Raw genomic sequence first — 14,314 nt, 5'->3', positions numbered from 1 at the left:
CTACATATTCTATGAAGATCTTTATCGGTCAAACGAATAACAACATATGTCATTCCCTTTGTCATCGGTATGTTACTTGCACGAGATTCGATCGTCGGTATCATCATACCTAGTTCAATCTCGTTACTGGCAAGTCTCTTTACTCGTTCCGTAATGCATCATCCTGTAACCAACTCATTAGTCACATTGCTTGCAAGGCTTATAGTGATGTGCATTACCAAGAGGGCCCTGAGATACCTCTCCGATACACGGAGTGACAAATCCTAATCTTTATCTATGCCAACCCAACAAACACCTTCGGAGACACCTGTAGAGCATCTTTATAATCACCCAGTTACGTTGTGACGTTTGATAGCACACAAGGTGTTCGTCCGGTATTTGGGAGTTGCATAATCTCATAGTCAGAGAAATATGTATATGTCATGAGGAAAGCAATAGCAATAAAATTGAACGATCATAATGCTAAGCTAACGAATGGGTGTTGTCCATCACATCAGTCTCCTAATGATGTGATCCCGTTCATCAAATGACAACACATGTCTATGGTCAGGAAACTTAACCATCTTTGATTAATGAGCTAGTCAAGTAGATGCATACTAGGGACACTTTGCTTTGTCTATGTATTCACACATGTATCAAGTTTCTGGTTAATACAATTCTAGCATGAATAATAAACATTTATCATGATATAAGGAAATAAAATAATAACTTTATTATTGCCTCTAGGGCATATTTCCTTCATGATCCAACAGCATAATGATACCAAGAATCTTTATTAATGGCATGTTTTCTAATCTTTATAATCTTCAAGTGCATTGCATCCATCTTGATCTTGTGATCATCGACGACATCGGCAACATACAACTCCAATTTCATCTTCTCTTCTTCAATTCTTTTCAATTTTTCTTTCAAATAATTGTTTTCTTTTTCAACTAAATTTAACTTCTCGACAAGAGGGTCGGTTGCAATTTTCGGTTCACATACCTCCTAGATAAAAATATTTATGTCAACTTGATGGGCATAATTTTCATAAACGGGAAATGAAACAAATAGTTATAAAAGATAATATACCACATCTGAATCACAAACCGGACGAGGGCCAATGGGGACGGATATCAAAACCATGGCACTATATATAACAAACAATCATATACAAGTAAGAAAATTATACAAGTAACTATCTAAATCATACAAATAAGATTTTCTTATTTTACAAAAAGGATAAGAACAAGAGGCTCACCAAGGTGGTGTCGGCGACGGGACGGCACGGGCGATCGACGGCAGTGAGGATGAGGACGGGAAGGCACTAAGTAAACCACACCTACACATATGCAATCTAAGAAGTTAATTTGAGCTCAGATTGCATATAAATCAAATAAAACTCCCACATAATTACTCCCAAACTAAAACCCACAAATCACTATACTTCTGAGCATGAAACGAGCTAAACTAGGAATGAGAGATGAAAGGATGAAGTTGCTAACCTTGTAGAACCCTTGGATAGATGGGGTGCCTCTAATCTTGGCAGAAATGGAGGATGAACTCGAGCTTGGGGAAGGGAACAGAGAGGAGAGAAAGCTTGGACTCGGGCTGGACGAAGCAGCTTTATATAGGGAAGACTTAGTACCGGTTGGATACACCAACCGGGACTAAATCCGGTGGGTGATACCAACCGGGACTAAAGAGGCTCACAGGGCCCCCAGCCTGCCGCAACCCTTTTAGTCTCGATTGGTATCACCAACCGGGACTAGAGGTCCCATTTGAACCGGGACTAATCCTGGCCATGCCTCCGTCCGCTCCTAACCGTTGGAACCGGGACTAATGCTCACATTAGTCCCGGGCCCAAACCCGGCGGGGACTAGTGCTCGGGATGAAAGGTCGGTTTTCTACTAGTGGTTCAGTTAAAAATGCCCTTATATGACATACCACATGGACAAATATTTATATGGAAATGCTAAAAATCTAGCGTCATAATTTTGAGCATGGCAAATCAAACCTTTTTACGGCAAATTATGTTGTCGCGAGAATGACAAATTCTTTAGCAAGCATAGCACTTTCTGATATTTGTCAGGCTTGCTAAAGGAAATATCATCTTGGGCATTTGATTTGCGATGCTCAAAAAAATCTAACGTTTGATTTGTAGCGAAATCTTATTTCTAAACGATGGGAATTAATGTAGAGGCTCCAATGGCACTTTCACTTAAAACATACTCCCTTAATTTAGTATAAAGTTGAGACACTTATTTGGACGGAGGTAATACTTTTATAAAGTGCATCATCATATGGATGCCAAACACGGGTAGAATTGTGATTTTGAGGGTTCAGATTTTGGGGATAAATTAGAAACAAGGCTCTCAATGCACTAAATGTTTTGGGAGCAGGATTTTACGAATTAAGTTTTTCCTAGAAAGCGAACGTACTCTCGCATGGCTTACAGTGCAAGTTTGTGTTTTTTTTTGGATTTTAGTTTATTACTCCCTCCGTTCCTAAATATTTGTCTTTTTAGAGATTTTAACAAGTAACTACATACGGAGCAAAATGAGTGAATCTATACTCTAAAATATGTCTATATACATTCGTATGTGGTAACCATTTGACATCTCTAAAAAGACAAATATTTAGGAACGGAGGGAGTATTATTTTGCGATTTTTTTTGGCAAAATAGCCGTGCGATTGACAACAAGGCCTTGCATGTACTGTACCTGCGACCCGATTATACAGTGGAGTCCGTTTTATGGATCGAATAAAGTTGCATAAGAAAACAGCAGTAGTACTATAAAACTCCTCTCAAACAATCATTCAAATACTCATCAGTAGTAGTACTATACCTGCGATGCAGGCTTCTACCAGTCAACTGAATGTAAAGCTAATCGAGATCCAAGTGAAGGCCCATTAATAAAAACTGGTATCATATAGGAGTGCCTGATTACTGTCCAACGTCTTCATATGAAATGCAGAACAAACAAGAAAATATCATAACGCTACTGCAATGCATAGCATGCAAGATCATGAAGGCAGTAAAGCATACATACCCCATTAGACATCTCCAAAATCAAAACAGCAAGAAAATAGAGTGCGTGAATCCAAGTGGCTCTTATGCAAAATCTACAACAACGTATTAGGAGCAACTGCTCAGCTCTCCGCTGATGACGATGAGACGCTCCTCTTAAGGCTTTTTGCTGATGGAGGTGGACTCTTCTTAGGGCTTTCCGCTAATGGAGGTGGTTTACTCCCCTTGTGGCTTTCCCCTTTCTCATAGTTCAACCGACCCTGGAAGCATCCTTTGAAACCATCGAGTCCCTTCATGTTGAAGCACCCTTTGGACCCTTTATCAGAGACGGATGCCTTGCCCTCGATCCCAAAGCATGCTACATGCTTGCCTTTACCTGCATTAGTTTTATTTTTCTTATCTTCAGGGTGGTCGACTTGGCTGGTCTTCTGTTGGTATGCACCACCTCCACTGTTGTGCTCTTCTTTAATCTCCTGGTCAAACTCGGCCTGAGATCCACCTTTAATCTCCGGGTTAAACTCGTCCTGAGATCCACCTTTTATATCCGGGTCAAACTCGGCCTGAGATCCACTATGTCTGTCAGACTTGAACTGGATCAAGATCACCGTCAAATTCTCCTTTGATCCCAGCCTCATGCATTCATCCAGAAGTTCCTCACAACTGACTCGCAGACTTTTCCCCTGCATTGAATACACCAACCAATCAATTTTTCTTCCTCCGGCAGGAAGTTTCTTTAAAATGTACAACTATTCTTCTCACTGACAAGCGGATCTTTTTTTTTTCAAAAAGTAAGACTCACAGATTGCAAGGACGTGCGTACAGATTCAACCGCCTCCTGACTAGTCATGATACTCCTGAAAAATTAAGAAACACAAGAATCAAAATTTTGTTATGGTAATACATAAACCAAATTACATTACTAGCTAGGAAACATGAGAACCAAACTATCCTCTTTGGGTAATAGTGATCTACTGGCAGATTCTGGTGATTGTTCCACTCTTGGTAACAAAAGGTGTGCTAGGCTAGAAGTGAAACCCATAAGATTTCGGGACCGACGCATGGTTATGGCACATGGATATCAAGCCTCCAAAACTTGGCACAACTCCTATTGGAATAAATGTTTCATAAAGCACTAATGTTGTTAAGAAGAGCAAACATATAAAACTGACATTTCCAAATAGCAAATCAACATGATATGACACCCTCAAATTTAATTAATTATCTACACACTACAAATCACTGGTTAAATTAGAAATTCACAGATGTTGCTCTTTTCAGTAACTTGAACTCTGGAAATAACTAAAAACCCTCGCGTTCGAGAAATCAGAGGCTGAATTACAAACGGTGGCATACAATTCTAGTATAGGGTGGGTCAAATTTAACTAAACCAAAATGTACAAACCTCCGATGAAAAATACTACTGGCCTAACATGAAACAAACATGACAGATTAATAGTAATCTGAACTAAACTTTACTCTGGGTCAAGCATTGCACTTAGAATCGAGCCATGATAAAACAGCCTTGTGTTAATTTTTAGTTTAGACTCACCAGATACCACGACTAGCTGTCAGAAGAAATTCCATACTATCATTTTTTTTCACCTAGAAAAACAATTTGTCATTTCCATCAGAAGATTCAGAACACACCCATCAGAAACAAACTTACACCGAGCTCGCGCTATATAAAACTTACAACGAAAGTGTCAAGATTAGATGTCACCATTTGTTGTGAATCATCCAAAGTTTTGCTCTGCTTAAATTCAAAATAACCTGAAATGCAAGTAAAATGTTCATCAACAGTAAATATATTGTATCCAACAAATGGAAACTTGATTAGATAAAAACTATACCAATCGCTCTAGATATGTGTAATTTTCCGTTGATGCGATAGATTCCCAAATCCTTCAGTGCTGCATTTGGGAACTCGTCCTTGTATACCTTTCCTCCTGCCAAAACTATTCTCTTTTCTTCAGCTTCGTCATGTGGCTTGTGGTCGGTGGTAATGTCGCATACCTTTCGGTAAAATGGATATTATAATTGTTAGGTGCTACTTAAACGCATTCATTATGAAAAGAATACGATGTCCCACTCCAAACTTGACCAAAAAATGGTCATATACCTCATCAACTTGACCTTCACCTCCCATTGAGAGTACACAGCGGGTATCACCAATGTTTCCAACAATAATTTGGTTGTCTCTAACAACAGTCACGCATGCTGTGCTTCCCTCCTGTAGGGGGCCAAGATAAGGTGTCTGCAAAATAATTCCAAACTAAGTATGCTACAAAAAAGCGAAACTCATGGAAAAATAGGCTATGAAAAACCAGCAGCTGAGTGCCACACTATCAGGGAAGAAATTTGTCAATGCGCCCTTCCATAACAGAAGCAATTAGAGTCAGTAAAAGAGTAAGAGAGTTAATTGTCAACTCAGACACAGTAAAGAAGTTATTTGTCATGTAGTGTCTCAATTTTGGTAGTATGATAACTACTAGGGTGCAATGAGAAACTTAAGAAGCATTTGGCTTCAACTCAGTAAACTAGAAACTCGATGGAACAGAAACTGGGTTGTGAGCTAAATATGTTGGTGCCAACTCCAAAGCATATCTCGGAAAAGTACAATAAATCCTCCTTATCACACTCATCGATCCTTCCAGTTCCTTTTTACACATAATACTACGCAGCACTAACCGAGAGATAAAAATTTGATGGGACTTCTTCAATAACTAAATATTTAAAGAACATTCATCACCTTCCAGGGCCACTTAACAGCACGAACACCACTACTGAGATGCTTTATCAACTTTCTAGTGCCAGGAGGATAAGCGTTCGTCCTCCAGTCATCTGATTGTTTCAACTTCGCATCAATTCTGCAACAATTAAGCATAAAACAATTACACATCCCATATCTGCGCATTCGCCCTTTCACCTTTCAATACTGAAAAAAAAGTGCTTATATACTAGTGCAGATCATGTGAACATGTGCAGAGGCACTTAATGGTTGTTTCTAGTGTGGGCTAGTTGATCATCGTGTTTAACGACAGATCCGCATTTTATAGATCATGACATTGCTGATATTGACTAAAATGTAGAGTAAATGATTTAATCATCCAGAAAATAACCTGGAACAGGCTCCCTTCATTGCAGCAGGCAGATTGTTGCGATAGGATGGATGGTATCTAAGCTCAATATGAAATTGCCTCGAACAATACAATGCTACTTCAGCTCCTGAAAAAGATTCAACTTTGCATGAGCATCTTATATAACAGAAAACGAAGGATGAATCAATCATATGCATGTACAAACTCATACATGGAAACAGTGTGAACTCCAACAAGAGCTCATATATCATAACAAAAAGACATGTGTATCTCACTGTAAAGAAAGCACAATTATGTGTTGAACAATTGCTATCATATTCCCCTCCACATGAGGTCACTCTCTTAATGTTTTTCATTGATAGCAAATTTCAGAGTTCCTACATATGTTATCTACGATAAAATAAATAACAGTCCACAAATATAACTCGATGTCTGTCCTAACTAGATTATTCATTCAGATCACACTAATCTTTGTCTCTTACTGATATTCTAATTCTCGGATTACATCTCTCTTCGTTTCAGTCATCAAGTACTAAGTTATGGATAACTCTTGGATAGATAAACATAGAAATAGCGCTGAACACAAAGCAGGCATTTATCAATTCTTACGTTCTGCATTCCGTGTTGTGAGAACCCAAAGAACAGTACTTTGTCTGTGTGTTAACTGTGCAAATTGCCTCATGAAGAGCTACAATGAGGTTAATGAAAATTTAAGGTGTGATGGATTTTTAAAAGGGTATAAAGCATGGAATTTTCTTGGTGAAGACCCTCCATTTCTCCCTACTGGAAATCCCAGGAGCACACATTCTCAGTTTGGTGAGAACAACATTGAAGATGATGACATGCACGGGCTTGTACATGCAGCTTTAGGGGTAGTCAATGAGCAAAACACACTGAATTTAGGTGGTGACGAGGAAACTTATCAGCGCACACTAGTTCATGATGCACCTGAGCAAAACACTGAAGCACAACTCAAGGACACCACCCTAGAAAATTTACTGAAAGAAGCAAACACAGAGTTGTGACCAGGCTGCAAAAATATCCAAACTCTCTTTCACTGTGAAGCTATATCAAAACAAATGCACCTATGGATCTAGCAAAGAAGCATTCACAGCACAACTTAAGATGTCTGCTGAGACCTTAGCAAACGCGTCCACTGTTCCAACAAACCATTGTATGTCCTACACTATGTGGAGATACATGGATGTCCAAATGATTGTATGCTTTATCCTGGCGAGAGAGAAAACCAGGAGTCTTGCCATATCTGTAATTTTTCTCTTTGGCTAACTAAAAAGAAAAAGGGGGCAGTATACAAAGTCATAGAAGGTAAGAAGAAAGTAGCAATGATTTTTCGTTATTTTCATTTTGATACCAAGGCTTCAAATTATTCAACAGAGAAAACTTCACAAGATGAAAGGTGTCATGCAGAAGAAAGAACAAATGATGGAAAACATTGACACACGCCACCGGGCTGATGCTCAAGCTTGGAAAAAAAATCGATTCTCTGCTTCCAGATTTCGAAGCTGATCCTCGCAATATTCGACTTGGGTTTTAACCCCTTTGGAATGACACGTACTACGCATTGCACATGGCCAGTAATATTACTTCCTTATAACATGCCACCATGGTTATATATGAAGCAATCCAACTTCATCATTTTAATGTTAATAACAGGGCCGAAAAGGCCCAGGAAATGACATAGATGTCTATCTGGAACCATTAATTGATGAGCTAATGCAATTGTGAGTAGGGGTAGATACATACGATGTTGTTACTAAAAAGCCATTCGTCCTACATGTTGCGTTGTTGTGGACTATACAAGATTTTCATGTATATGTGTATTTGTCTGGCTATGGCACTAGTGGAAAATTTTGATGTCGAAATTGAGCCGAACACACGCCATCTGCATGGCTAACTCATGGACACAAGCACTGCTGCATGGATCATCACAATTGGCTCCCAATCAATCATGAGCTCCGTGATGAGGAGAGACCATTTTATAGTAATGTTGAACATAGGACTGTCCCAGAAATGTCAAGTGGGACATCTGTCCTTGCTAAGTTACATGGAAGAACTATCACTTTGCGGAAACAGAAAAATAGTCAATGATTCCAAGAAGAAAAAGGTGGAAAAGAAAAGAAAGAGGACTGGTCAGGGTGAGAGCGTCATGTTCAAAGGATCCTAAGAAATAGTAGAAGAAGGAAAACATATTTTTGTTAAATACCATGTTCGATGCATTTGACACTTGGTCACAATATTGATATGATGCATATAGAAAAAAATGTTTGTGATAAACTCATTGGGACTCTACTTGATGATGGGAAGTCAAAGGATAATCTTGTAGCAAGTTTGGATTTGGCTAAATTAGGCCTACCACCGAACTAAATCCAGAAGAGCACAAGATGGCTGCTACACAATTCCTGATGCTTTCTTCACAATGTCCCTAGAGAGTGAGGATATTCTTTGTTCAATCTTGAAAAGAATTAAGATGCCTTAGGCTATGTTCGGTTGAGGTAGATTTGAAGGGGATTGGCAGGGATTGAGGAGGATTAAATCCTCTCCAATACCCTTGGGAGGAGGATTACCTGAACAAGGCCTTATGGGTCTGCCGCAAATATCGGTAGATGTGTTGACAGGAAAACTTGCGAGTTCACTGGTCTAAAGAGTCATGATTGCCATATTTTAATTGAACAGCTTCTTCCACTAGCACTAACAAGTTGCTACCCTCATAAAGATATCATGTATGTGGTTGTTGAACTATCCAATTTCTGTAAATCACTATGTTCTAAGGTGCAAGACATATCTGGCTTGACACACTAAAAGAAACAAGTTGTGCTAACACTATGCAAGATGGAGAAATTATTCATCCCTTCCTTTTGTACAAATGGTTCATTTAATTGTGCACTTGGTGGATGAATCTAAGTTCGGAGGTCATGTGCACTATAGGTGGATGTATCCATTTGAGAGGTAATTGCATCAGCCCATTGAATGTTTCTCTTAAACTCTATAAAACCATATTCATTTTTTTATGCGCTTGAACTTCAGGCTTTTTCTCCATTTGAAAGGCTACGTGCATAATCTGGCATACTCCTAAGGGTCTATTGCAGAGGGTTATACAGCTGATGAATGCTTCACACCTTGTTCACGATCTCTTGAAGGGGTTGATAAATCGTCAAGTACATAAAGAAACACAAATTTAAAAGAAGAGAACTATTTGCTTGATAGTTTTGGGGATACAATTGGAGCTGTACAAGATGTGAAGTTCGATGGGAAAACGCTTATTCAAGCACATCGGTATGTGCTACGATATATTGCTGAACTAGCAGATTTTCGCAGGTATGGCAACTTAATGCACAAGTTAAATCTGAAATAATCTATTTGCGTTATCTTACTATGCTGCCATTTATGTAGTGAATTTATTGAAGAGGGGAAGAGAAAGAAAAGGCTATCAACTACAAGTGAATTACAATCTGCTAAGTTAATCAACAACCGATTCCATGATTGGTTGTACCACAAGGTTAGTATCAGGGGATCATGATACCAATGCATAAGCCAACTCTAAGCAAAATCTGACTAGTATATAGAACTTAATGTGAAGCTGGTAGGCCACACATTACAGAGAAGACCATGAAGCTAGCTGAAAAGCCTAGTAACTTTGGAAAACGATTTTCAGTACAAGGAAGCTACCTTCATTTGTTATTTCTTTGAGAGGGACATTAGCTGATTACTTTCTAAATTTTGCTTGCCATTTCAGTTGTGTTTCCCATATTCTTTGAGTATGGGAAATGTCCATATATATTGGTTTTGTCTTTTCTACATGTTTCCTAAGCAGTATGATGCTAAGTTTGGGTTGTTGACTCCCTGAATCATGCATTTTGTTAGTTTGTTTTTTGCTCAGCATCCTTACAGATTTACTCCCTCTGCTCCTAAATATAAGTATTTCTAGAGATTTCAACATGGACAACATATGAATGTATATAGACATAGTTTAGAGTGTAGATTCACTCATTTTACTCCGTATGTAGTCCATATTGGAATCTCTAGAAAGACTTATATTTAGGAATGGAGGGATTACATCATATGCTTGGTAGGATAATAGGAAAGTGGTGCATCTGTGCATCCATGTATTTTTTTTAGTTCCATTTGCTGCTTCACTATGTGTAAGCATTGATAATATCTTCTTTGTAGAAATCGCAACCACTTGTCCTGCCTATAGAATTGCACTGATATGGCACAAAAGACTGAACTGGTCTCAAAATCTCCTTAACTTTTCTTGGGAGACTAGAATGCTTTGACTGAACTACAATTATTTTTGTTATAGACCGTATGCAATTATGAACTAATTATAAGCATGCAATAGATATGCTTAATAAATCATTCAATCAGGTTCTTTCTTGAACTGCTGCCTTATTACTTATAACTTTCACTCAGCATTTTAGTTGTAATACAATTTCTCAACCAACACATGGCATCAAGGGCACAGGAAAATTTGGAGTTTGTGGCAAACAACTTTGATGAGGCAAACTAGGAAGTGCATGACAAAAACAAGGACTTGCTCAACAATTTTCTATGAGTATAATAATTACATGATATATGCTTATGCTCTCTCATACTTTTGTATAATACTAACAGATCATGATGGTCGGATTAAGAGACGGCACGGATCAACAAGATTGGCTAACGTTAAAAATTTCCAGAAGGGGTTAGGCTTATCGTCAGCTTGATCACTTCAATGCATCCATCTCAAAATCTGATGGAGTTCTTGGATGCTACTTAGGGATTTCAGTCAAGAAGCCACATCTAGCGCCTCTAAACATTCCTAGATGGAATGATGCCATGTCCAAGGAGATATATCATATAAAATGCTTGCTGCAGTAATGGTACAGTTCTCAGCCTGTGATGTTGGTAATAAAAGTGGTGGTGTTGACATTATTTTACCTCTTATAATTATCAACATTATGTTCTGTGTCATACAGAAGATTTGGAATTAGTCAAAGTGCAAAGGGTTGGCTACTCAACCAGTTGGGTGACAAATGGAGTCACTACAAGAGAAGTTTGAAGAAAAAACATTATGATGCTGACATGCCTATAGAGCAGGTAATGTTAAATGCTCCTGAAACTATTGAGGAAACCAAGTGGAATGCTCTTGTTTTGCATTGGTACACAGAAGAGGCTAAGATAATATTATCTTAGTTCTTCCAATAGTTTACCAATACATTTTTTTCATTAATCTCACATAGTATTAACAGATACTATGGTGGATGGTCAGCCAATCAGCAACAGGAATAAGGATAATGCAAAAAAAAAAATCGACACACACTTTGGATGAAAAAAGTTATGCTAGGAAGAGGATGGAACTCGTAATCACCAATTTTGATTTGCTTTCACTTTTTTCTGCTGAGTTGGACAGTGAATGTTGTGCTGATATTTTCCTTGTGATGATCGTTGTGTTGATATTAATTATTGTAGAGACAACACCGACAAATAATTAATGTTCCTAAACATGATACAATACAGTAGAGACGGGTCATGACTGTTCTAGCACAAACGTAAGATATCTCTATTATTGGACTTTAACACGAGGCAACCATGTCCACGCGTATGTTAGCCGTATCTAATGATTTAATTTCATGATTCGTATTTCAGACTTGACAGGGACATAATTTGAATTAGAGACGGTTAATGGCATGCCTTGCAAATTAATTTGGGTTTCAAACTCACCATGTAGCAACAAATTTAACCTTGTCTATTGACCACATCTAGTTGAGACACGGTTATCAGCACCTCTTTAGTTGTTTGAGACGGAGGCAAGCTAAAACCATATCTAGACGATGCAGAGACGGGTATAACAGTCGGTACATAACATAAAAATTGTCTCTGCATGCTATTGTTGGTGTAGTCACCCCTCCAAAAAAACAAATTCAAAGAAATGTCTGGCCACTCGCAGATTGATAGCTATAAATTAGGACAAATAGTAAACATACAGAGCATACACATGGGTAGTGTAATACACAGATGCACACGATATGTAAATTTTGATAACTATGAATTCATGATATTGTGATAAAGAACTTTCTTTATTATGTTCTAATCAGAATAAATATCAAACCTCCATGGCCATCATAAACACCAAAGAACGACTCTGAGATTCCATTTTCTTGCAAGATGATTGTGTGCTGCAAATGTTAGGGATACAGGTCAACTTCAGTATTTGAACAGAAAAAATCCAACATCATCTCCATATTCACATTAAGTAGTACAAGATTACTCACGGCATCTTCCATTTCAGCAGCAATGCCTTGCATAGATGAAGCGGCATACTTGACTGAGTTGTTCTCGCCCTCGCTGGAATGTTTAGTTGGTGGCTTACCCATTGCACTACATTGCAGAACACACATAGAGCAGCAAACTTGATTAAAAAAATGATTGAAAACTGTTAAATAACTCCATCAAGTTACTGCACGTTAACTACAAGTACACTGGCAGACTGTAGAAAGGAAAAAACATATCTATGCCGCTATTTGATTAGCTTATAGCTATTTCTATTGCACGGTGCAGGCTGTAACTCATGCTTGGATTAAGAGCCCCTGGGTGCATAAGGTATGCTTATATAATAAAAAAAATGCATAAAAACTACAGAATGCAGGGCTAGCACTGGATATGCCCCAACTGAATCTAGCCAATACATGATGTACTGACTGTAAACATGACCAAGTAACTCAAGGTCGGTACACTCCAAGTGAGAGTAGAACAAAGCCCTGTGGCCGGGATGGAATGGAACCCTCTGTTGGATGAGAAGGACCAAGCACATTCAAGGGGTAAAAACAGAGACGGATTGAGAACATTAATTAGGACTCATGAGAGCGGCAGGACGAGCAGAGCCGGCAGATTAGAAATAAGAATCAGTGGAATCAATAAAGGATGGTTCGGATCCACAATCTTGTAAGCAAAAAAAAACGCGATTTCTTATACCACCACAATCAGTTGCCACGTTGAACGACAACAAAGACGATAGGGGGATCCAGTTCGGACGGAGAATAGGGCAGGAACAGAGATACACAACCGTTGTGTTGGGGTGCTCGTGAGACTCCTCCTACCACCGGCCGCCACCCACATGATGAACGAGAGTCGAGAGAAGATTAAAAGAAACAACAAAAGATGCATAAGAGAGCGAACCGGGATGAACAACCGATCCGTGGCGCTCTTTGGCCTCCACTTGGCCCGAAAAAGCGCCAAGCAATGCAAGAGAAAAAAAGCAGCAAAAACGAACAGTAAATGGGATGAGAAAAATCACCACGGTGTCTCTCCCCGTCCCCTCCTCAATCAGCCAATCGGCACAAACTTGAAAAAGAAACAGGAGATAAAGGAAACCCAGCTAGCAATATCCCGCTGCTCCACCGCATTGACGCGACCAAGGAAGAAGAAGATCGAGAGCCGGCGAAGAGAAGATCTTACCCTGCTAGGACGGGATTTGGATCTCCCCGGGGCTTGATCCGATAAGCACAAACTCGGAGAGGGAAAAGAAATGCTGCGCAAAGGTTGGGGAGGGGAGGGGAGGGGAGAGGTGGTGGGGGAGTGACGGCTGGTCTCCTCGCTTTCTCCCGAGGGTGACCCGCGGTCAAGGAGGGTCAAAAGACAAGTCACGGGAAAGGGAGATAGGCAGGCGCGGGAAACAAGGCGCCGAGATTTCGGCTCGGCTCCATCTCTTCCTCCGGCGCGCCCCGCACCGTTGGATCGCCGTCCGCGCGTGCAATCCAGCGGCTCTACCGTCGCTAGAGCTCTCACGTGCCACCACGCTCGCTCGCCGAGGCCCGGCGGCTGGGGTCCACGCGCGCCTGACGGCCCCTGCGGAGTGGGCGCGAGTGAAGCGTCCTCCGCTGCCGTTCTGTTCTGTCGTGCGGTACTCGGTACGTACCGACCGGCGACGTGCACGGTTCATGCGCTGGACTTTCACAATCAAAACAAGGACCTTCTTTGTCGTCGGTGCACGCACATAGCCATTATCAAAGTATAAACTGTGGATGGATGGCTACTACTAATGTAATTCCTCTATTTCGGATAAGTGTAGGCGTGTATGTATGAGCGCTTACATCTGTACTGTGTTTAAAAAAAATTACATCGTCCTTGGAACCGTTACGAAATTTAAGCCATTGGGCATGTCCAAGGTGCCCGCATACAAGGGGCTCCTCCCCGTCCGGTACTCGGA

General features: G+C 39.9%; 1 protein-coding gene across 2 annotated transcripts; it reads right to left on the bottom strand.

Moving 5' to 3' along the window:
• Positions 1–2,876: 2,876 nt before the first annotated feature.
• On the bottom strand, positions 2,877–13,664 carry LOC109736239 (probable protein phosphatase 2C 21). 2 transcript variants are annotated; one of them, XM_020295449.4, is made up of 11 exons: positions 13,564–13,664; positions 12,381–12,486; positions 12,218–12,284; positions 6,130–6,235; positions 5,760–5,877; positions 5,130–5,264; positions 4,861–5,023; positions 4,704–4,780; positions 4,560–4,612; positions 3,810–3,864; positions 2,877–3,690 (listed from the first exon to the last, which is right to left on the bottom strand). In XM_020295449.4, exons 2-11 carry the CDS (start codon positions 12,480–12,482, stop codon positions 3,133–3,135), a joined length of 1,434 nt encoding a protein of 477 aa, XP_020151038.2. In that variant the 5' UTR covers positions 12,483–12,486; positions 13,564–13,664; the 3' UTR covers positions 2,877–3,132. The 2 variants fall into 2 exon arrangements, with proteins under 2 accessions (XP_020151038.2, XP_073361580.1); XM_073505479.1 differs by lacking the exon at positions 13,564–13,664 and having other exon boundaries at positions 12,381–13,156.
• Positions 13,665–14,314: the final 650 nt, after the last annotated feature.

The sequence above is a fragment of the Aegilops tauschii genome, chromosome 7 (assembly GCF_002575655.3).
Source record: "Aegilops tauschii subsp. strangulata cultivar AL8/78 chromosome 7, Aet v6.0, whole genome shotgun sequence".
Classification (NCBI taxonomy): domain Eukaryota; kingdom Viridiplantae; phylum Streptophyta; class Magnoliopsida; order Poales; family Poaceae; genus Aegilops; species Aegilops tauschii.
The sequence above is the reverse complement of the archived record's forward strand: the minus strand, read 5'-3'. Positions and strand labels throughout refer to the sequence as shown.

Bases quoted from the DNA above. Each gene is read 5' to 3' on its own strand.
- LOC109736239 (XM_073505479.1), bottom strand. From the start codon at position 12,506: ATGTGTGTTCTGCAATGTAGTGCAATGGGTAAGCCACCAACTAAACAT. The intron at 5,878-6,129 runs GTTATTTTCTGG...TAATTGTTGCAG, and splicing joins ATGAAGGGAGCCTGTTCCAG to AATTGATGCGAAGTTGAAAC. The intron at 3,865-4,559 runs GTGAGTCTAAAC...TTAATTTTTCAG, and splicing joins ACAGCTAGTCGTGGTATCTG to GAGTATCATGACTAGTCAGG.